Raw genomic sequence first — 25,856 nt, 5'->3', positions numbered from 1 at the left:
TACTGCAAATGGATTGAGAATTTAAAAAATGTAGCAGAATGAAGGAAGTGAGAACTAAGCTCCTAATTTATTTCTTTGAAAAGGATGAGCGAGACAAGGTGTAATCTTGACTTTTTATCATGAAAAATATCAGGTTTAGCATATCTATAAAATATTAACATTAGTAGTATTATGGTCAGAGTCTACACAAACTAGGATGATATTACTCAAGACATTGGAGAATGAATCATATTAGTATCTAAATTAAAGTGGATATTCAGTAGGATGTAACATGCTCCTTTTTTTCTTTTTCTTTTTTTTTAGGGCTGCAGGTGTTGGATATGGAGGTTCCCAGGCTAGAGGTCAAATCAGAGCTACAGCTGCTGGGCACAACCACAGCAATGCGGGATCTGAGCCACATCGGATCCTTAACCTACTGAGTGGTGCAAGGGATGGAACCCGCATCCTCATGGATACTAGTTGGGTTTGTTTCCATTGAGCCCAACAGGAACTCCTCTTCCTTCTTTCTGACAGTAAACAGGGGCTTGGTCTATGTCTTAAACTATCTAAATGCAGGCAGAGTTTCTAATTAGATTTAGAGAAAAGGTAGACTGATGAAAATGATTTATTGTTCAATTTAGACAAAAATAATCATAATGATATTCTATCAGAAAACTCATACATTTTATATCTTTATTGAGTGTTTTCTTTTATGGGTATCATCTAAAATTTTCAGACATTTTTATTATAATCTCTTATAATGGATGATTGAATTATATAGTTGTATCTGTCAAAAGCAATCACAAGTGAGGCAATGAAGGGTGGAATCTGTGTTATTTTGAATTCAAATGCTTTAGTTTCTATATTTTTATTAAAGTAAATGCAGGATGATATTACAGACTAATTAATTAATAAGGACAGAATATAATGGTTCAGATACTCTGAACTCTATGGAATATTTATTACCTATAACCAAGGAAAAAGGAAGACAATTTTACTCATTAGACACCCATACAAGTTATTAAATCTGTTAACTTTCTCATATTTTAGGTAGTATCTCCCTTGCATCTCTTTAGTTAGTTTTTATCTATATGGGAAATATGCTGGAGAGCATGTAAAATAAACCTGTGAGAGCAAAGACTATGGGCAAAGCCCAAGTGTGTGCAGGCCAGATGTACATATAAAACTGGATGAAGGCATCAGACTTTTAACCTAAAACTCTATGAATGAAGTACAGGTACCCTAAATAAACTCCAAATAAATATCCAAAACAAGGAAAACCAACAATAAAACTGGATGGGAAGTCCCTGTGTGGTGCAGTGGGTTAAGGATCTGGTGTTGCTGTAGCTGTGGCGTGGGTTCTAACTGTGGCATGGGTTTGATCTCTAACCTGGGAACTCTAACGTGGGAACTTCCACATGCCATGGCTGTGGCCAAAAAAAAAAAGAAAGAAAAGAAAACCTGGATGAAGGAAGATTGAATTGATTTCCTGTCCAAGAGGTAGCTTTCTCAAAGTAAACAAGTATGATAGTAAAGCCTGCCAATAAATAGAAATTCATTTTTGCACTCTTGATTGCAAAGGGAATATTTTAAAACTGACCAAACTGAGAAAGTTATAGATGATAATCAGTTAAGAATATTTAATAAGTTATTAGAAGAGTAAAGCTCTAATCATGCCCATAACTGTGTTTATTTTGAGATGATTAACCCACTAAATATTTTTGACTACTGTAAACAATTTACTTTGAAAAGACTCCAAATATATTGATGTAACGGTTTTATGCAGTTCATAAGGATACAGACATTTAAAGAACTATGAACTATAAAAAAATGTTTTTAAACAGTTTTAAAAGGTATCTCAATAGAGATAGCAAATAGTTCTATGTGCCATTAAATCCCAGAAAACTAAGACATACACCAAGCTTCTGTTTTGTCCCTAAATGAACTTCAAGGCAAATTTACTTTGAATAAAAACTGTTACTAATTGTCATGGAAAGCAAAGTGCTTGGGGGTTTCCATTTTTTCAGGGCATACTTATCAAGCATTGCTTATATATCTGGCACTGTCCAAGACAGTTCTAGTTCCTGTCTTCACTGAACTCAGACTAATAGTGACAGCAGATATTACATGACAAGACTTATCACAATCAAACTTCTTGAAAACAAAAATCAAATAAAACATTTAAAGAAACTAGAGAGAAATGAAATGTTACCTATAGGTAACAACAGTTCGAATGACAGCCAATTCTTCCTTGGAAACCATGCAAGCTAGAAGGAAGTGGCACGTTTTTTAAGAGATGAAGAAAAAGAACTCTGAATCATGAATCAAGCAAAAATATCCTTCAGTAGTGAACAAGTAATCTCATGTTAAGGGAAGCTAAGAGGATGTGTCACTAGCAGAACTAATCTTAAAAAACAGCTAAAGGAAATTCCCTTAACAAAAAACAAAATAGGAGGACTGGGACAGAAAAATAGTAGAATGGGTAAAAATACGGGCAGGTATAATGGACTCTCCTTCTTCTCAGGAGTTTTCATAATTATATTTTAAAAGTGAAGCAAAGATTGTAACATCACCAGACATGGTACTCAATGTATGTAGTGACTTTACATTTAAAAAGTAGGGATGGTAAAGGAACCAATGGGAATGAGGTTTCTACACTTATGTAAGGTAGCAAAATGTCTATGGCAGTACACCATGGATTGTTGCATATGGATATTGTAATACAGCAACTATTGAAAACAAACTATACAGTTATATGTATTTTAAAAAATTCTATAGATAAAAAAACAATGCATTCTAAAAATAGTTCTGGTTACCAGTACAAAGGCAAGAAAAGGAAAACAGATGAAAGAAACAAAATGAATAATAAAATTGCAGAAATAAACCTACTACATCAATCATTATTTTAGATGTTAATGATATAAATGCACACCAATGGAAGTTAAGATACTGGTAAAGTGAAATATAAGGTTGATCAAATTACATATTGTCTACAAGAAATACACTTCAAATTTAGTGATGTAGGTATATTGAAAGTAGAAGTGTGAAAAATATTACACCATGCAAATATTTATTTTTTAAAAAGCAAAAGTAAAGCAGGAATGACTATAAATATCAGATTAAGTAGACTTCAAAGCAAATACATTTACCAGACAAAAAAAAATACTACTTAATGACAAATAGTAAATATGCCAGAAGTGACACAAGAATTCTATATTTTCATGAATCAATTATCATAACTTCAAAAGTGTATGTAGCAAAACCAGAATTTAAAAGAGAAATAAATAAATGCACAATTACATCCAGAGATTCTGAACACTCTTCTCATCAATTTAGAGAAATATGGGATAGAAAATCAGCAAGGAAACAAAGGAATTAAAAAAAAAAACACACGCTCTAATGGATATGTACAGAACACACCATCCAACAAAATATTCATTCTTTACAACAAATATAAAAATGACTGAATTCATAGAGTATGTTCTCTGACCATAATATAATCAAACTAGAAATCAATAACAGACAGATAACAGAAATTCTCCATAATATTTGTAAATTAAACAACTCTTAGTAACTCATGGGTCAAATAGAACCTCTTAAAGGAAATTAAAAAATATATATTTAGAATCAAATGAGTACAAAAATACAACATATCAAAATTTGTGAAATGTAGCTAAAACAGCACCCAGAATTTATCACAAAAAAAACTTAAAATAGAAAAAAGGAAATATCTGAAATCAATATCCTAAGCTCCCACTTCAAGAAACTAGCAAATAAGGATCAAAATAGGAGTGATGTCAGCAAGATGACTGGATAAGGTGTCCCTCAGTAGTGTCTTCCACAACAATAACCATCCATCTACAGACAAAAATACCTTTGTGGGTGCTTTGGGATCTAGGTAGGAGATTGTGAAGCTCTGGCTCAGTCTAAGAATGAGGGGAGCCATTTTGATAATGCAGGTCCATATCAAGGTGGCTGACTTGCTGACCATGGCTATGTCTATACACCCCTGAGGACTCAGCTACAGCCCCATGTGGCTTTGGTTCTGCTACCAGCCCCATATGTCAAAGGACCCAGGGAGAGTCACACATACATTTGTATGGTAACAGTCATGCAGATCTCAGTCCTGGCTGTAGACCCTGAAGTGGCCTATAAACCAGCTCCAGCCCCTCTTGGCCATGGTCCTGGAACCACCCCACCACCACCTTGAGAACAATGATTTAGACAGTCACTCCTGGACAGACAACAGAGCCTTTGTGGAAGTCTAATAGTCCAGGGGAGAGGTCCTAGCCCACCACTGGAGAATAAAAAAAAATAAATAAATCAAAGAGGGCACATTGGATAGGGTAAGAAAAACAATTTCACTTTACCAGTGTCAGCCCTCCCCCAAGGTGGCACAGCTCAGCACCAAGAGACAATTTCTCAGCCAGTGATTTGTCCCATGGAGGAAACTGAGTGCCTGGCTGGGGAGTGGCTGCAAGAACAAAGGATAGGACTCTTAAAGAGCATTTAATGGACATGGATCCTACCAACTGTGACAGAGACTCTATCAATAAGGTCCACCCATGAGGCAATGGGAGCTTCTTGCCTGCAGATCAGGACACTACAAGAAAAGAAAACTACAAGCCAATATGCTTTATGAATATAGGTGCAAAAATTCTCAATAAAATACTAAGGAACTCAATTCAATAGTATATTAAAAGTCTCATACACCTTGGAGTTCCTATCATAGCACGGTGGAAATGAATCTGACTAGAAACCATGAGGCTGCAGGTTTGAGGTTTGATCCCTGGCCTCACTCAGTGGGTTAAGGACCGGGTGTGGCTGTGAGCTGTGGTGCAGGTTGCAGATGTGGCTTGGATTTGACGTTGCTGTGGCTGTGGCATAGGCTGGCAGCTGTAGCTCTGATTTGACCCCTAGCCTGGGTACTTCCATATGCTGCAGGTGTGGCCCTAAAAAGCAATAAATAAAGTAAGTAAGTAATTAATTAAGTAAAAGTTTCATACACCAGTGGGATTTTTCCTGGGATGCAGATGTTTCAACATTTGCAAATCAATAAACGTGATACATCATACTAACAGAGTGAAAGATAAAAAATCATACGGTAACTTCAATAGATGCAGAAAAAGCATTTCACAAAATTCAATATCCTTTCATGATAAAAACTCTCAACAAATTGGATATAGAAGGAATGTGACTTGACACAATAAAGGCCGTATATGACAAGGTCACAATTAACATTATACTCAATGTTAAAAGGTTGAAAGTTCTTCCTCTAAGATCAGGAACAAGACAAAAGTGCCCACTCTCATTGCTCCTATTCAACACAGTATTGGAAGTCTGAGCCAGAGCAATTACACAAGAAAAAGATATAAAAGGTATCCAAACCAGAAAGGAAGAAGAAAAACTATCTGTTTGCAGATGACATAACCTTACATACAGAAAATTTTAAGGACTCCACCAAAAAACTGTTAGAACTAATAAGTGAATTCAGTAAAATTGCAGGATACAAAATCCACATACAAAAATCAGTTGGGTTTCCAGACACTAAAAAAAAAAATTAGTAAACTATCTGAAAAAGAAGTAAAGAAGACAATCTCATTATAACATCATCAAAACCAATAAAACTTAGGAATAGATGTAATCAAGGAAGTGAAAGACTTGTATACTAAAAACTATAAGATACTGATGAAAAAAAAAGAAAAAAGGCACAAGCAGATGGAAAGACATCCTTGTGTTCATGAATGAGAAATAATTTATTAAAATGTCCTTACTACCCAGAGTTATCTACATTCCAGGCAACCTCAACCAAAATTCCAAGAGTAGTTTTCACAAAAATAGAAAAAAAATCATAAAATCCATATGGAATCATAAAAGGTCCTAAATAGCCAAAGAAATCCTAAGTATAATAACAAAGCTGGAGGGAGAACAAATTTTCAAAATTTGATGAGATTTACAAATAACTCTTAAAACTCAACACAAAATGCTTCACACAAATGTTTACAGCAACTTTTTATCATACTTGCCAAAAATTACAGCCTACCAAGATGCCCATTTTTCAACTATAAAAAGAAATGAGCTATGAAGCCATTAAAAAAAAAAAAAGACTTGTGGAACCTTAAATGCATATTGTTAAGTGAATGAAGCTTATGAAAAGGCTACATACTGTATGATTCCAACCACATGACAGTCTGTGAAAGACAAAACTATAAAGTCGGTAAAAAGGTAGGTGTTTGCCAAGGGTCTGGGGGGGTGGGGTAGGTGCATGGGGGTGGGGAGAGGAGGCAGGGAAGAATGAATAGGTGGAAGAGAGGGGAATTTTAGGGCAATGAATCACATACTATAATGGTAGATACATGTCATTACGCATTTGTCAAAATCTATAGAATTGTACAACCTAAAGTATGAACCCTTAATGTAAGCTATAGTCTTTGGTTAATAACATATTAATATGGATTCATCAAGTGTAACAAATGTAACATATTAATAACAGGTGTTACTAATAGGAGAAACTGTTTTGAGGGTTGGGGAGAGGAGGTATAAGGGAACTCTGTACTTTATGGATAATTTTTTATATACACCTAAGAAATGGCTCTAAAAATAAAGTCTTTCAAAAATGAATGCTTCAAAAAGAAAAAAAAAGGAATGCTTCAATATTGTCTATTCTCACTAAATCCCAATGATATTATACAGTATATTTCTGCCTTCATACGGGAAAAATAATACTTATTGTCCACATGTTATACATAGTTATATTAAGCATATGAAGATATAAATATTGTTTCTATTAATTTTCCTTATTAATCTATCTTATTCCTTCAATTAATATTGTGGGGGTACCTGTTCATGAGCCAGGCACTATACAAATTCCATGAATTTCCTGGCATAGACTGTAATCTGTAACCCTTTCTTATATTATAGAGCCTGCTCTTAATAATATCCATTTTACATTACATGTAAGACCATCAGGAATCCCTTACAACAGGATTGAAAAAAGAAATCTTTAATAGTAAAGTTATATAGCCTGATAATTTTATAGAATAATTACAAAAATATAATTTTTACTCATTTCCTGACCCAAAATGAGTTTAGTCCCACAACCACAAAAACAATTAATCATGTTATTCATATATTAAATATTATCCATTATTTGAAAGGAAAATCTTGTGGTTCTTTGTATTTGAGCCTGTTTTTTTTCTTATGTTCATCTATTTGTTTTATTTTTTAGATTCCACATACAAATGATAACATAGGGTATTTGTCTCTCTCTCTCAAACTTATTTCACTAAACATAATACTCTTCAGGTCTATTGATTTTGTTGCAAATGGCACAATTTCATTTATTTTTATGGGTAATATTCCATCATACATATATGGAAAGATTTTATATATATATATTTTATATATATATATATATATACATATCAACATATTATTTATTCATTCTTCTGTTGATGGACACATAGGTAGCTTCCATCTTGGCTATTATAAATAATGTTACTATGAACATTTGGGTAGCATGTATCTTTTTAAATTAGTGTTTTTCGGGTTTTTTTTTATTTAGATATATACCTAGGAATGGGATTGCTGGATCATCTGGTAGCTCTGTTTTTAGGTTTCTGATGAACCTCCACACTGTTTTCCATAGTGCATACATCAATGCCCACCAACACTGTAGGAGGGTTCCATTTTCTGCACATCCTCTCCAACATTTGTTATTTGTAGACTTTTTGATGATAGCCATTTTCTCAAGTATGAGGTAATATTTAATTGTGGTTTTGATTTTCACTTCTGTGATGATTAGCAATGATGAGCACTTTTTCATGTGTCTATTGGCCATCTGTATATCTTCTTTGGGAAAATGTCTATTTAGGTCCTCTGTCCACTTTTTAATCAGGTTATTTCATTTTTTTTATATAGAGTTGCATAAGTAGTAGATATTTTTTTTTGTCTTTTTGCTATTTCTTGGGCCGCTCCCACGGAATATGGAGGTTCCCAGGCTAGGGGTCCAATCGGAGCTATAGCCACTGGCCTACACCAGAGCCACAGCAACTCGAGATCCGAGCTGCGTCTGCAACCTACACCACAGCTCACGGCAACGCCGGATCGTTAACCCACTGAGCAAGGGCAGGGACCGAACCCGCGACCTCATGGTTCCTAGTCGGATTTGTTAACCACTGCGCCACGACGGGAACTCCATATATTTTTAGTATTAATACCTTTTTGGTCATACCATTTCCAAATATTTTCTCCTATTCAGTAGACTGAATTTCATTTTGTTGATGGTTTACCTTGTTATGCAAAAAAGCTTTTGAATTTATTTGGGTCCCATTGTTTATTTTTTGTTTTGCTTCCTTTGTTAGGAGACAGATCCAAAAAAATATTCCTATAATTTATGTTGAAGAGTGTTTGACCTATTTTCTCCTCTAAGAGTTTTATGGTTTCAGGACTTATTTTTAGGTCTTTAAGGCACTTTGAGTTTATTTTTGTATATGGTGCGAGGAGGTGTTCTAATTTCATTGATTTATATGTAGCTGTCCAGCTTTCCCAAGACCACTTTTTAAAGAAACTGTCTTCTATTTTATATTCTTGCCTCTTTTGTCACAGATTAATTGACTGTATGTGTGTGAGTTTATTTCTGGGCTCTCTATTCTGTTCCACTGATCTATATGTTTATTTTTGTGCCTGTATCAAGCCATTGCAATGATTGGTGCTTTGTAGTATAGTCTGAAGCCAGAGAGTATAATAGTTCCAACTTTCTTTTTTCTCAAAATTTTTTTAGCTTCTTCAGGATTTTATCATTCCATATAAATTTCAGGATTATTTGTTCTATTGCTGTGAAAAATGCCATGGGTATTTTGGTAGAGATACATTAAATCTGGACAATGCTTTGGGTAGTCTAACCCAAATAATGGATATTTTAACAATGTTAATTCTTCCAATCTAAGAACATGGGATATCTTTCCATTTCTTTGTATTGTCTTCAATTTCTTTCATCAGGGTTTTATAGTTTTCAGAGTATAGGTCTTTTACCTCTTTGGTTAAGTTTGTTTATAGGTATTTTCTTTTCAATGTGATTTTAAACAGGATTATTTTCACTCTCTGATAATTCATTATTAGGGTACAGAAAAGCAACAGATCTCTGTATATGAATCTCATACCTGTAATTTTATTGAATTTATTAGTTCCAAGAGTTCATTTATTAGTTCCAAGAGGTTTTTTTTGGTAAAAACTTCAGAGTTTTCTATATAAAGTATCTTGTCATCTGCACAGAGTGACAGTTTTACATCTTCCCTTCCAATTTGGATGCCTTTTCTAATTTTCTTGTCTAATTGTTATAGCTAGGATTTCTAATACTATGTTAAATAGAAGTGTTAAGGGTGAGCATTCTTGTCTCATTCCTGAATTTAGAGGAAAAGCTTTCAGCTTTTCACTGTTGACTACAATGTTAGCTGTGGATTTTTCATAAATGGCCTTTATCACTTGAGATATGCTTCCTTTATGCCAACTTTGATGAGAGTTTTTATCGTGAATGTATGTTGAATATTGTCAAATGCTTTTTCTCTGTCTATTGAGATGATAATGTGATTTTTATCCTTTCTTCTGTTACAGTGATTGATTTGGGGTTATTGAACAATATTTGCATTCCTGTAATAAATCCTACTTGTTCTTAGGGTATGATCTTCTTTATGCGGTGTTGAATTCGGTTTGGGCTAATATTTTGTTGAGGAATTTTGCATCTCAATCATCAGATAAATTGGTCTTAATTTTCTTTTGTGTGTGTCTGTCTTTGTCTACTTTTAGTATCAGGGTAATAGTGACCTCTGGAATGAATTTGGCACTTCAATTTTTTTGAATAGTTTGAGAAGGATGGGTATTAGTTCTTCTTATGTGTGTGGTAGAATTCCCCTGTTTACTGAAAGTATTTTTTAAACGATTAATAAATCTGTGCTTTAATGTAAAGCAATATTTATATCTCCTTTAATGAAGAGAAACAACATTATCTTTGTATTGTTATAAAACATGTAAAGGATATTTTTGACTCGAGTTGAAATTTTTACATCATGATCTCTTCTCACATTTTTTTTCTTTACTAACTCCAGTGATTACATCTTATGAGGGAACTTTAGTGCTCTTCAGACCAATCTCATTTCCAAGAGCAAATCACATTCCTACCAGATAAGGTACTTCATTTTTTTTTGTTATTCCCCCAAAAGTATATGTTTTCAAAGTTGATCATATAAACATACTGCTATCAAAATTTGCCAAGTCTAGAGATATCATAGTCATTCATTTTAAATTTTCAATTAAGGAAAATAGGATATACATATCAGTAAGCATTAGGACAGACATTGAAATTATATAAGGAACAGAAAAATAGTAACACCAGACACAATCTATATATATATATATATATTTAGTATTTAATTTTATAACTTTTGTGATTTCTGAATAACTGACTAGGTTGATCCCTGTGTTTTTCTTTATTCAGATTTCATTAATTTATTCATTTATCTACTAATCCCACAAACAAGAACCAGGATAGGAAAACTTACACTATAATTGACAAACTGCTAGAAGCTCAGAGCATGTAAGTCTGAGAGTTAAGAACTCCAGGTGGACCCAGTCATAGGGAGGTCCCCATAATATTGTCAGATTTACCTTTAGTAACCTGGGAAACATATTCCCACAGTAAGAATCAGGGAAAAATTCCCTCAGGCTTCCTACAGTGGGAGGATGAAAAGACATCATTTTTAAAATTAGCCAGAACATTCTGTTCTTCTTAACAAGGTTTTTCCTTAGTGGAAACTAGTTAACCAGAGCAGAACCAACTGGGGCTTTATCAAGGCCTGACTGACCTGGGGAAGGAAAACACCAAACTCCAGCCATCCTGCCCTTCCCCCACTGAAGGGGCGAGAAAAAAAGATAAGTACTTGTGAAGTTCAAAGCCCAGAGACACAGGCTCACTAAATGCCTAAGAACTAATCATAAGACTATAGAACTCTCCCTCTCCCCATCTCACCATATTACCGATGGCCTACTTACAGCTCTTCCTTTTATTCAGCATATCATGTCCTCTATCAAAAAATTTCAAGACTCCAAAAGGTAAAAATACGATTTGAAGGGATAGAGAAAACAAAAGAAACAGACATGACAGAAATGTTGGAATTATTAGAATGAGGATTTAAAAGAACCATGATGAATGTTATAAGGGCTCTAATGGATAAAGTATACAGCATGTAAGAACCAGTAGGCAATATAAGCAGATATATGGAAAACCTAGGAAAGCACCAAAAAGAAGTGCTTGACATAAAAACACTAAAGGATGTGAAGATTGCCTTTGATGAGCTTATAATTAGACTAGACTTGGTTAAGGAAGTAATCTCTGAAATAGATGATATATTAATAGAATCCTTGAAAGCTGTAAAGCAAAGAGAATAAAGACTGAAAAAAAAAGGAAAAGAATATTCAAGGACTATGGGACAGTTATAAAAGGTATAACATACATGTAATAGGAAGAGCATAAAAAGAAAGAAGAAAGAAAATAAATATTTGAACAATAGCAACTGAGAATTTTCTCCAAATTAACAACAGATGCCAAACCATAGATGCATGATGCTGAGAGAACACAAAGCAGTATAAATGCCCAAACAAACAAACAAACATCTAAGCATGTCTTTTGAAAATTACAGAAAACCAAAGTTATAGAAAAAAACGTTGAGAGAAGTCAGGGAGTGAGAAAACACCTTGCTTACATAGAGAAGAATAAAGATAAAAATTCCACCAGATTTCTTAGGAACAATGAGAGCAAGAGAGTAGAGTGATGTATTTAAAGTTCAGAGAAAACAAACAAAAAAATTTTTTACCCTGTGGAAATATCCTGCAAAAATGAAAGAGAAATACAGACTTTCTCAGACAAGCAAATATAAAGACAATTTGTGGAGTTCCCGTCATGGCGCAGTGGTTAACGAATCCGACTAGCAACTATGAGGTTGTGGATTTGGTCCCTGCCCTTGCTCAGTGGGTTAAGGATCCAGCGTTGCCATGAGCTGTGGTGTAGGTTGCAGACGTGGCTCAGATCCCACGTTGCTGTGGCTCTGGTGTAGGCTGGTGGCTACGGCTCTGATTTGACTCCTAGCATGGGAACCTCCATATGCCATGGGAGCGGCCCAAGAAATGACAAAAAAAAAACAATTTGTTACAAGAAATGTTAAAAATTCTGTAGAGAGGAGAGAAATAATGTAGTCCAGGAACTTGGCTCTACATGAAGAAAGGAAATGCATGAGAGGAATAAGTGAACATAAAAGAAAAACTTATCTTTTCTTATTTTTAATCTAACAGATAACAGTTTGTTAAAATAATATAGCAATAATATATTCAATTATATATGCTTATGTATATATCTATCATGTGTGTATGCTTATTTATGGATATATAAGTGGAATAAATGACAGCAGTGAACACGGGACAGGAAGAAGGAATTAGGATTGTTTCCTATTATAAGGTAATCATACTACTTGTGAAGCATAGTGTTACTTAAAAGTGGGCATGGATTACTTATAAATGTATATTGCAAACTCTAGGTCAACCACTAAAAATAGTAAAAAATAAAATTAAATTAAAATTTAAAAAATAAAAAGGAAAAAAAGAGATATAACATATGTAAAAAAGGAGAGGAAATGGAATCATAAAATGTTTAATTAAGACCACGTGTGGCAGAAAAAGAATGACAAATTTCAAAGCAAGAAAAGTTATCAGGGATAAAGAAGCACATGTCATAATGATAAATGGGTCAATTTTCCCAGAAGATATGGCACATCTTAACATGTATGCATTTAACAACACAGCATCAAAATTTTGAAGCAAAAACTGATAAAACTGCAAAGAGGGATAGATTAATCCACTGTCATAGTTGGAGACCTCAGCACCCCTCTCTCAGTAACAGACAGATCTAGCAGGCAGAAAATCACATGGAACATTCACCAAAATAGACCACATTCTGGGCTATAAAGTATACCTTAACAAATTTAAAGACTAGAAATCATACAGTATGTGCTCTCAGACTACAGTGGAATTTAACTAGACAGATAACTTGAAAAACTCAAAATATGTGGAAAATAAATAACGCAGTTCTAAATAACACAAGTCAATGAAGAAATCAATAGAGAAATTAAGAATTATTTTGATCAAAATGAAAACAAAACATCAAAATTTGTGGGATACAGTGAAAATAATGCTGAGATGGAAATTTACAGCACTGAATGAATATAGTAGAAAAGAAAATAATTAAAAGCAATAATCTAAGTTTCCACTTGAGGAAACTTAAGAAAAAGAAGAACAAATCAAATCCAAAGTAAAAAGAGGAAAATAAATAACAATTAGAAATCAATGAAATTGAAAACAGGAAATCAATAAACTTAAAAAATAACTTTAAAAAAAGAGAAGACACAAATTACTAGTATTAGAAATGAAAGAGAGGACATCACCACAGATTCCATGGAAATTAAAAAGATAATACAGGAATACTATAAACAACTCTATGTTAACAAATTTGATATCCTTGATGAAACTGACCAATTCACTGAAAGATACAATCTGCCAAAACCTACACAAGAGAAAGATGACCTGAACAGGCCTGTATCAATTTAAGAAATTGAATCATTAATTAATAACCTTCCCAAACAGAAAGCAGCAGGTCCAGATGAGGTCACTGGCAAATTCTAATGAAGATTTAAGAAAGAAATTATACCAATTCTTTACAATCTTTTTCAGACGATAGATGTAGAGGGACTACTTCCTAACTCACTTTTTTTTTTTTCTTTTTTGGTTGTACCTATGGCATAGGAAAGTTCCCAGGCCAGGGACAGAATCCAAGCTGCAGCTGCAACTGATGCCACAGATGTGGTAATTTTGGATCCTCAACACACTTTGATGCCTGGGAATTGAACAGTCACTGTCACAGAGACCACGACAGATCTTTAACCCACTTGGCCACAGTAGCAATTCCCTAACTCATTTTTTTTGAGTCTAGCATTACTCTGATCTCAAAACTATATACCAATATCTCTCATGATCATCTATGTAGAAACTACTAAAGAATCAACAATAAAACTCCTAGAACTAATAGGCAATTATAGCAAGGTTGCATGATAAAAGATTAATATACAAAATTCTATTGCTTTTTTATATACTAACAGTGAACAAGTGAAGTTTGGAATTAATAACAAAGACCATTTACATTAGCATTCCACAAAATGAAATACTTATGTATAAAAATTCAGTAAAATGTACAAGATTTATATGAGAAAAACTACAGAATGCTGATGAATGAAAGCAAATAATAAATAAAAATGTGGGGAAATAGTCCATGTTCATGGATAGGAAGACTCAGTACTGTCAAGATGGTAGTTCTTCTCAATTTGATCTGTAGATTCTATGAAATCTCAGTCATAATCCCAGGAAGTTATTACATGGATATTAACAAATGGATTATATAGAGAGGCAAAAGACTCAGAATAGCCAACAAAGTATTAAAGAAAAATAACAAAATTGGAGGAATGATAATACCCAACCTGAAAACTTACTATAAAGCTAATATAGCTAAGACAGTGTAGTACTGGTTAAATAATAGGCACATAGATCAATGGAACATAATAGAGATCCCAGAAATGGACCCATATAAATATAATCAACTGAACTTTGATGAAGAAATAAAGGCAATACAATGGAGCAAAGATAGTCTCTTCAACAAATGGTGCTGGAAAAATTGGACAGCTACATGCATATGAAAAAAAATCTAGATACACACCTTACAGGCTTCACAAAATTAACTTAAAATGGACAGTAAAACTAATGCAAAACACAAACTATAAAACTCCTAGAAGATAGCAAACATAAGAGAAAACCTAGATGACCTTCACTATAATGATGCCTTAGTGGATACAATAGTGAAGATATACTCCATGAAAGAAATAATTGACAAATTGGGCTTCATTAAAATTAAAACTTCAATTATTGGAAGGACAATATCAAAAGATTCAGAAGACAAACCACAGATTGGGAGAAAGTATCTGCAAAAGACACAACCGATAAAGGACTGCTACCCCAAACATACAAAGAACTCCTAAATCTCAAAATAAGAAAAGAAATAACCCAATTAAAAATGAATAAAATATTTTATCAGATACCTCACCAAGGAAGATATACACATGGCAAGTAAGTCTTTGAAAAAATGCATCATATCATATGTCATTGGGGAAATGGAAACTAAATCTATGAGATACCACTGCACTTCTCTTAGAATGTCCGAAATCAATAAGGATTCATTTTTGGTGGGAGTGCAAAATTGTACAACTACTTCCAAACAGTTTGGCAATTTCTGACAAAATCAGATGTACACTTATCCAGTGTACTCCAGCAATTGTACTCCTTGGTATTTACTTTAAAAATTTGAAAAGTTATATCCACCCTAAAATCTGCACTCATGTTTATTTTGGCTTTATTCATAGTTGCCAAAACTTAGGAGCAACCAATATGTCCTTCAGGTAAGTGAATGGATAAATAAACTGTTATATATCCAGACAGTGGAATGTCTCTCAATGCTAAAAAGAAATGAGCTATCAAGTCATGAAAAGACATGGATAAACCTGGAATGCATATTACTAAGTAAAAGATGCCAATTTGAAAAGACTATATACTGTATGATTCCAATATATGACATTTTGGAAAAGACGAAACTATGGAGACAATAGAAAGATCAGTGGCTTCCAGGGGTCGGGTAAGAGAGATGAACAGGGAGCGCACAGAGGATTTTTAAGGCAGTGAATATACTCTGCATGATACTATAAAGATGCATATACGTCATTATACTTTTGTCCAAACCCATAGAATGTACAACACCAAGAGTGATTCCCTAAGGCAAACTAGGAACTTTGAGTGATTATGATGCATCAATGTAGGTCCATCCTCATTAAAAATGTACCATTCTTGGAGTTTCCGCTGTGGCACAATGGGACTGTTGGTGTCTTGGGAACTCTGGGACACAGGTTCGATCCCCCACCCGGCATGGTTAAGGATCTGGTGCTTCTCAGATCTGATTCCTGGCCTAGGAACTTCATATGCCGCAGAGTGGCCAAAAAAGAAAAAAAAAGTACCATTCTTGTGAGTGAAATGGATAATGGGGGCCACTGTGCATGTGTGGGGGCAAGGGATGCAGGAAAAATCTCTGTGTCTTCCTCTCAGTTTTGTTGGAAACCTAAAATTGCCAAAAAAAAGTAAAAAAAAAACCCACTACATATTGAGTGATCTTATTTATATGAAATATCCAAAAAAGGCAAAGTTATATATAGAAAAGGCATATTACTTGCTGCCTGAGAATAGTAGTGAGAATAGACATGGACTGCAAAGGGGCTTGAGGGAGAGGTGTTCTAAACCTAGAGTGTGGCTATGATTGCAAATTCCATACATTTTTTCAAAAAAATATTAAATGTATACCTACAATGGGTGAATTTTATGGTATGTATAATATACTTCAAAAAAGCTGTAAAAATACATTTTACACGTGAGATAGTTCAAAGTATTGCCATGCTGCCTATGTTATCATAAGTATAAAAAAGATAGTTATGGTTGAACAGAAGAATACAGAAAAATAGAATCAATATAGGTTACCTAATTACCTCTACTTAAACCACTTAACGACCCCAAACCATTAGAATTCACTGAAAAACATTCTATCTGTGAAAAGAATACCTTAAAATATCTTTAAAAAACAAATAGAAATATCATTCTAAATTTCAATATCTATTTTTTCTTATTGTTTTTTGCTCTTCCCTTTGTAGACTTTATTTTCCAATTTTTAAATAAAAATACAAAATATACAAAGCTTTGACTCACAGAAGCAATACTGCTCTGGCTTAACCAGCAAAAGATGAAATAATAGAATTTTCTATCTTAACTTTTGTTTCACAGTTCAGCATAAATTATATTCACAAAACCAGTTACATACTTTTGTTTGATGTATTACCTTGTCTGGCTTGTCAGCCTGAAGTCAACAGTAGATTCCTTAAATAAACCAATGCCTTCAATATCGATGACATCATCCACTTCAGGCTCAGTAGCCTCCAACATCATGGGAAACCTCCAGATCCCATCTGTTGTGCACTCTACTTGCAGTGTAATTTGAGCCCTTGAATAGAAAAAGATTATGAAGGATACCACAGGAAAACAAGCAAAGAGAATATAGTAGCAGAACATCATCTAAGGTGAAAATGGAAGTAAATTTGTGGTTTCAATAAAATACTGAGATTTTTTAATTCTTAAAAAAATGTAGATGAGTTAATTACATTTTAGTAATAATTTTTTAAGTCACACTCCGTATTATCATTCTCCTTTTGAGGTAATTATTTTGTAGGGAGTCATTTACTCTCTAGTTATTGACTAAGAACCAGTAACATATGCAGAACTGACTCTGGCTTATATTTTCTTTAACCAGTATAGACCATCATATTATTTAAGAATCTGAGGACAGGTCGGCAAATGGTCCCAAGCATAACACTGATAGGTATTTCATTGGGGATTTTCTGCTCAAAATGAAATGCTATGAGAAAGCTTTTTTGACTCCTGCTTCACATAGAAAAATTATATTTTCAGTGAATATTTAATAAAGCCCCATAAAACTGAGTTAAATTGAAGCTTTTAAAAATTAAATTGCAATTGGTAAAGACCACAAACAGTTTATACAATAACATATAACTGAGTGGCAGTTGAATTAATGAAGAGAGTAAGGACAGCCTTTCTAAGCACTTGGCTCTGAAGAAGGTTGGCGACATAGGTCAATAGCTGAAGGTGAAGAATGGTTTCTAGTATATGTGCTTGCTTAGGGTGGAAATGACTCAAACCTATAAAGGTGTGGTTGCAATATCATATCATATGTCAGACTGGACAAAGCAATCACAATCCTCTTACCGAAAACTGTCAGAACAGTGGGAACTCTTATCCTCTTTAGATAGGACTGTAAAATTATTCACCCATTTGGGGAACCGTAAGATAATATCTTACCAAATTTGAAAACGATACACACTAAACCAGCTAATTCACTAATAGTAATTACCCTCAGAGATAGGCCTCAAAGATTTCAAAAGGCAATATGTATAAAGATGTCCACTGCTACATTATCAAAAAACTGGTACCAAAATTTTAAAAAATAGTTCTTAAGTAGAATGCTGGTAACAATGAAGTGAAATATTATGCAGTATAGTGAAGTCCATGATGACTGATAAATCATCTTAAACTTATACCCAATATGTAAACCCAAAGCTCTACCTCTCTCACACTCTCCTGTCTTAGTAAATGAAACTACATTCTTCTTAGCACTGTTTCAAGAGCACCATTTCAATAATTGGTCTCCCTGCTTCTACTCTTGCCATTTCACAAGGAGAGGACTTCCACAATTTTTTTTTTCTTTTTAAGGTTGGACCTGCAGCATATGGAAGTTCTCAAGTTAGGGGTCAAATCAGAGCTGCAGCTTGCCACTCTACACCACAGCCACATTCATGTCAGATCTTAGGCTCATCTGTGACCTATGCCGCAGCTTGTACAACACAACATACTTAATCCATTGAGCTTGAGGCCAGGGATCAAACACACATCCTCACAGACACAGGTCGGGTTCTTAACCTGCTGAGCCATGACGGGAACTCCAACTTCCACAATTTTGAGCTATTGTTTTATTTAAGCTTTTCTTATTTAACTCTCTGTCTACATTTGAACCATCCCAAATTCATGTGGAACAAGGAATCACAGAAGTAAATGAATATGAACATATACGTACAAAAGAGAATTGTTAAACTACATCAGATTATTACACAGCACTTAAAAGAATTTTATCAATCGCATATACAAGTTGTCCTAAATCAGTCTCTTAAATATTTACCATTTAGCCATTTCCAATTGTTTCTAGCATAAAAAACAAAGTCACAGCCGCACAACCCCATGTAATGAGATCCCGGCCAAACTCTAATTGGTTACTTTTTCCTTTGCTCAATTCACTGCAGAAACATTGGCCTCCTTACTATTCATTGCTCATGTCAAATGTTTTCTTGTCTGGGGGCCTTAACATTTATTACGCCCTCTATCCCAAGTACTCTCCCAAGATCTTCTCCTCTACACAGCCTTTCTTCAGATATCACCTCTTCATGGAAGCCTATTTATCTGTTACCTGAAGTACATCTTTCTTTCTCCTTTATAACAATTTTTATTTTTTCCATTATAGCTGGTTTACAGTGTTCTGTCAATGTACATCTTTCACAGCTCTCTATTTCCCCTTATTTCTTTCTTTCTTAGGACAATCTGAAATGTTGTTTACTTATGCATTTAATTCTTTCTTATCTATCACTCTCAATACACTAAATATTTTAAAAGTATAGAGATTTTTGTCTCTTTTGTAGATATTAAATGATTTTTTTTTTTTCGTCTCTTCATCTTTTCTAGGGCCGCACTCGCGGCACATGGAGGTTCTCAGGCTAGGGGTCCAATCGGAGCTGTAGCCATCTGTCGATGCCGGAGCCACAGCAACACAGGATCCCAGCTGCGTCTGCAACCTGCACCACAGCTCATGGCAATGCCAGATTCTTAACCCACTGAGCAAGGCCAGGGATTGAACCCGCAACCTCATGGTTCCTAGTCGGATTCGTCAACCACTGCGCCACGACGGGACTTCATGTTAAATGATTTTTGAATAAATGAATGCATATGATCAAATGAACAATGCTGAATAATTTCATTCAGCAGCCAATTCTCTGAGTTAGTGGAAGGCCACTGAGTCAACCAGTTTGGCCCACAGTGAGGAAGACCATTCAATTTCAGGGGTGATCCAATGAACCATTTTATGGTCAATACTGTGGATTCCTAACAATTTACATATATGATATTTCCTATACCAAGCTGTCTATCCCAAACCTTGTGAAAGAGAACTTTGGCTTCTCATTCTGTTCATCTCCTGAGCAGATAAAAAGTTCCAGGAAAATGCTGAGCTAAGATAATTAATATTTCTAAAAAGTCCCTAAGACAAATGACATGTATAATTTCTCTATTAAAAAAAAGTTCAGACCAGTGTTAAATTATAATCATCAGACTGATTCATGACAATATTAACTATTGATATCTTTAAGTTTTGGTATTAGACCCTTGACTTTTATTGAAAGAAAAGGTCAAGAAGGCCTTTAGGACTAATATTCCTGTTTTTATTATACTTTATTTTTTTTTAAAACCACTATTTAGGGCCTTGACCATTACTTTTAATATGTTAGCACTATTCTCTGAAAGGATGAATGTGAACAATTACCTTGCATTAACTGTTGTGAAACATTACATTTTCTTTTACCCAAACACAAAAATTTTGTTGTCTTTTTTTACCTTGACAACCAAGAAGAGAAGAATTAAATTTAATATTTATTTTAATTATCCAGATTCAAAGTATGATTTGGGTATAATTATTTTCTTGTTCTTTTCTATAAGTTAGAGCTATTGGTTTTATTTTGGCTTTTCTCATTTAATGGTGCATGTTGCAGTGAACCATCCCAAATAACAGAATAACAGAAGCAAATGAATATATACATATGTGCACAAAACAAAATTATTAAACTGTATCAGAACATCACAAGACACTCACAAAAATTTGTAAATCATGAATACAAGTTATCCTAAACTAGATTCTCAAATATTCATCAAGAAGCTCTAAATCCACAAAATGCTGAGTAAATATAAATTTACATTGGTTCTGCTCATCTTCACTAATGATAACATTTTCCCCTTCTGGTTGTTGCTGGTAATATCTGTGTCACTAAATCAACATAATATGAAGCTAAATGTGAAGCAACACCAACAAATAAACATAGAAAATTATGAAAATGAAAGAGAAGATAAAAGAAAGTCAAGGTCTAAAGTGTACTTTCTTCTCACAGTCTGATTTTATGACTGCTTCCTCAAGATTACACTGGTATCTTACTGGACTACATATTCAAAGCCACTTTAAATACATGCATGGCTACATCGAATACATAGTTAAAGTATATATAAGTATACTATGTATAAGTTAAAGCACAAGTAATACTTTTAACTATTTTCTTAATGCCAGGCTGTATTTTGTACTTTGTGTACACTGTGATTTTGATCACTATCTCTGCATTAAGACATAAAGACACACTTGTTTCAGATGTGACCTATCACATAGTATTTGTAGATGCTCAGTATCAGTTGCCTAAAAAGTAAATATAAAGACACTGAATGAGGACAGACAATCAGTGCTTACTTTTCTCACCGATTCCAGTGTGATCCTCTTAAATTTTACTAACGGATATGCAGTGCCATGGTTTGGGATGGTAAAAGGGTAATGACAGCAATTTCGAAGGAGGGCATCATTTGTCAAACTGGTTCTAAGAAGTAGTATCAAAAAACAATATGCTGCCAATGTACAGCACCAAGTCAGTAATTTAAACATTTTCTTTCAGAGTAGATGACCCTCTTTTGCTAATAACATATCCTAATGACCTTGGGGAGGCCACAATTTCTAAAGAATATCTTGGATTTCTAATAATTAGGACTATTTTTTCACCAGAATACTTTTCATAGCTTAATAGCTAGAAATAATCTAGCCTGAGATATTTACCTCAACAACATCAAGGAAGTAATGCAATCCAAATACAGAACGATGGAGAGAGAAAACAGTATCATTTAATTTAAAACATTAATAATATTGTTTAAAGAAAACAGGGGTAAAAGCAGGATTACCTCATTGGTTTCTTCGGTGCAAATACCAGACTGAAGGTCAATGTTATCCTTTCAGCCTTGTCATTATAAGATTTTTTGATCAAATATACAGCCAGGCAGGGTTCCAAACTAGCCCTCGCAACTTCAGATTCAAATTGAATTTCATATTCAAATTCACGTTTCAAAGGTACATCTAAGAAAATAAAGATTAAAATACACTTTAATTCAATTAAATACTTATTTAATGAAAACCAATTCTAGATCAGCACTAATCATTCACAGGTATTTAGAGGGAGGGAAAGGGTATATGCTATTTAGCTTTGAGTTCATAATACCTAGTGTATTACCAGGTATATAATAGCACTCAGTATGTTTCTGTTAAAAGACAACTAAAAGAATGAATATAAAAAAATAAATGTACCCACCGTCCTTAAATCCTTAAAATTCAGATTTATAAAACAAGAAATAGCCAAGTGGAAACTAATAATCAATATTTACTATAAAATACAAATAATATATTCTCTATACAATAAATATATTAAAAGCCCAATAGACTTATAATTTGTAAAGAACGATTTGAGTTAAATTTAAACATTAAAACAGCATCCCAATCTATGAGGGCAGGATTTTCAAACTCTGATATATTTTGATAAAAGAGAGAGTTCTTCATGTTTTAGTCTTGGGATATCACAGACAATATGATCAACCACATTTTCTTAACTCATAGGTTACCACAAGAAAGATATAGCAAGGTTTTGTTAGGTACATGTGAAAAATATCTTAAATTCAAGAGTGGCATATAGAAGAGAAGCAAAAATATCCATTATATTTATGTTCCACGTCCATGCAAGGAGCCGAGATTGCAAATCAAGAAGTTTGTTGCATAGAGATCATGGAAGAGAGGTCCCGGGAACCATGGCTTGACCTGGTCCCCAGGTGAGCTAATTTCTAAAGCCTGTCCTTAGTGAGCAAAGGTAAAAGTGATCCTTGGATTCACAGAACTGATGGCCACTTAAGCAATACTAACAGAAACCAGACCGTCTTTCAAAAGTAGCTGATTATAATTTCTCCTCTATAACTCTGAAAAATAGCTTGGCTGTCACAAGCCCAAGTCACATTTAATGATTACTCAGCAAACCTTATTAATGTAAAATAACTGATGGACCCATACCCTTATAATATTTATTTTTTATTTTTCCATGTATAAAAATAAATCTCTGACTTCCTGAAATGGTAGCATTCATCCTGTTGACAAAATCAGCAATTGATGTCCCTATCAATAACCATCCTTTTTTGACGCAAAATCAATGTATTTACATTTAATCTGTCTATTTGTTCTGGGGATGGGATATGGAAATGTTCCATAGGAAGCCACACTTCATATAGAGAAGCAGCATTTAAGAATTTTAGTGTTTATTGGGAGAAAAAGGTTCATTGCATTCAAAAAACATTGTATTTTTCAAAGCAAATACTGTATGTAGTTGAGAGTTGCATCTGCTTCTGCTTAATTATTGAAGCGTTTATGGGAATGTCTGTGTTAGAATGAAGACAGGAAATGGCAAGATAAATTAGTTTCAGAAGCATTGAACCTCCTATGGGGAATCTGTCACTAAGGATGTCATAATTCCAATCATAAGATCCAATGATAGAAAATACAGATATGATTATTCACAAGGGGACAGGGATGAGGCCAGTAGGAACCACATTATTATTTTTCCAAACTAGACATATTCTCCCTTGTCTGTAACTCAGAAATATTGATATGAACACCTAAGGGAGAGGGACAGAATCAGGTTGAACAAAATCGTAATAAATAAACATTCTATACTGTGTCTTAAAGCTAAAGGATCAGTCTCTGCATTTTATTTGAAAAGTCATATTATCAAGTTAAAACCATGCCTTTTGCTACATTCCTAACTTGGAGAGTATCTGTATAGTACTTTTATGTGGATTGGGTTGACAAGAGCTAAGTGAGTGAGGCCAGTGTAAAATTAAGGATCATTCAATTATTGTATAAAATTAATTGTTCATGACAAACATAGCTCATAACTTTGAGAGAATAATTGCACACTTCTAAAAATATTTAAATAAATGTAGGTTCTCTTAAAATAGATTACAACAAAAAATTATAAGTAAACATTTCTTGGGACTACTGTAACAAATTTTTTGATATAGGAGGAAAATTCTGTCCTTTTTTAGAAAATCTTTAAAAAGACAATTGAATTCATGAAATTAATAGTCAGAATGAATATATATTTAATTTTGATTGCATTTTAACAGGTATTTAGAAATTTAGTAACCTCTTTTTCTTCTTTCTTACAATATATAATGGCTTGTAACAGGCTTGTCTTAAAGCTCTTCCCATTTTCAGTTATCTCCCATTCTCTGAAGTCTTTCATGAACTGCTCACTAAGGCCTGTAGATTTTGTCCCAATAAGACTTCCAAGCTATGACTAAACTCATGAATATGAGGCAGATGATTTTGTTTCCACAGCCAACGTCTAAACATACATTAAAAACGTAACATTTTTATCATTTATATTTTCATTTCACTACTCATTAAGTGAATAATAATTGAAAGCCTTCCTTCAAATGGCAAGTAAGGTTCTTGTCCTCATGGAGCTTATGAAAAACTGCCAATAAATTACCAATAATACCACCAGTTTTTAAATGACTACTGTGGGAGTTCCCATTGTGGCTTGGCAGGTTAAGAACCTGACATAGTGTCTGGGAGGATAGGGGTCTAATCGCAGGCCTCACTCAGTGAGTTAAGGACCCGGTATCACCAGAAGCTGCAGTGCAGGTCACAGATGTGGCTTGGATCCACTGTTGCTGTGGCTGTGGCATAGGTCTCAGCTGCAGCTCCAATTAAGTCTCTAGTCCGGGAACCTCCACATGCCACAGGTACAGGTATAAAAAGAAAAAATAAAATTAAATATTAAAAAATAAATGACTATTGTGGATTTCCCGTCATGGCGCAGTGGTTAGTGAATCCAGCTGGGAACCATGAGGTTGTGGGTTCGATCCCTGGCCTTGCTCAGTGGGTTAAGGATCCGGTGTTGCCATGAGCTGTGGTATAAGCTGCAGACGCAGCTCGGATCCTGCGTTGCTGTGGCTCTGGCATAGGTCGGTGGCTACAGCTCCAATTAGACCCCTAGCCTGGGAACCTCCATATGTCATGGGAAGCGGCCCTAGAAAAGGCAAAAAGACAAAAAAACAAAAAAAAAACTATTGTGATAATGGCTATTGTGGAGAAGTAAAAGAGGCTATGAGAGCACAAGTCCTGAGAACTTGACTGCCAAGTTCCTGAGAAGGAGACCAATATACCAGAGTTGAAAAGCAATAAGGGTTACCTGGATGTAGAGAGAAAGAAAATGCCTCTTAGGAATCAGAATAGCACGGGGGAATTTTCCAAAGTGGAAATCAACTCAGCCCATTTGAGAAAGAACTCAAGGAGGTGGAGCAAAGGGGAAGGGGAAGAACTTGTCAAGAGATGAAATGGGCAAAAGAGAAAAGACTGCAGGGTATGGTGTGGATTCGGGACTTTGAAGAATAACAATAGCCTACTGAATGTTATAAATATGGAAGTGATGTGCTCATTTAATGGTAAATTGAGCAAAAGGAGATTTGGAGAGAAGTTAAGGGAAATTTCTGCAATAGTTCTGGCCACCTGTTGACTTGTGCAAGGGTAAGAGGAAGATGGAGATTAAGCTCAAGTAATGAATGCCCTGCGATGTGTGAAGCGGGAGCTACGTGAGCAGTCATGACTGGTAACTCACATCATGAGTTTATCACTTCAGTACTGTACTCATACCCTTAATATACATACAAAATATTTAATCAGACAGGTTTCAGAGAATTGTAGAGTATGAGCAATCTATATCTATCTACCTATCTTCTACAGCCTCATAAAACAGTAGTGGTAATAATCAAGAAAGTCATTATATTGAATGAGAGGGGTATGTTTCCATCCAAATATTATCCCTGCAAAACTATCATTCAACCCAATGCTTGTATCATCATGGTAATAAATCATGCAGTGGACACTATGATGGCTAACGGTGCTTGTTATTTGGGTGAATTTTCTCAGGACAATGACTAAATTTTATTCA

At 34.3% G+C, this 25,856-nt stretch overlaps 1 protein-coding gene across 1 annotated transcript in view; it reads right to left on the bottom strand.

Annotated features, from left to right (window-relative positions):
• CFAP47 (cilia and flagella associated protein 47) overlaps nucleotides 1-25,856 on the bottom strand; it is a 443,526-nt gene that overhangs the window by 21,064 nt on the left and 396,606 nt on the right. Inside the window, exons 63-64 of the mRNA XM_047764176.1 lie at nucleotides 21,766-21,937; nucleotides 17,003-17,164 (exon numbers count right to left, since the gene is read on the bottom strand). Coding sequence (XP_047620132.1) covers nucleotides 17,003-17,164; nucleotides 21,766-21,937 — 334 coding nt within the window. The remainder of the gene's footprint in view (nucleotides 1-17,002; nucleotides 17,165-21,765; nucleotides 21,938-25,856) is intronic.

The sequence above is a fragment of the Phacochoerus africanus genome, chromosome X (genome assembly GCF_016906955.1).
Source record: "Phacochoerus africanus isolate WHEZ1 chromosome X, ROS_Pafr_v1, whole genome shotgun sequence".
NCBI lineage: Eukaryota > Metazoa > Chordata > Mammalia > Artiodactyla > Suidae > Phacochoerus > Phacochoerus africanus.
This window is presented reverse-complemented; position numbering and strand designations above follow the sequence as displayed.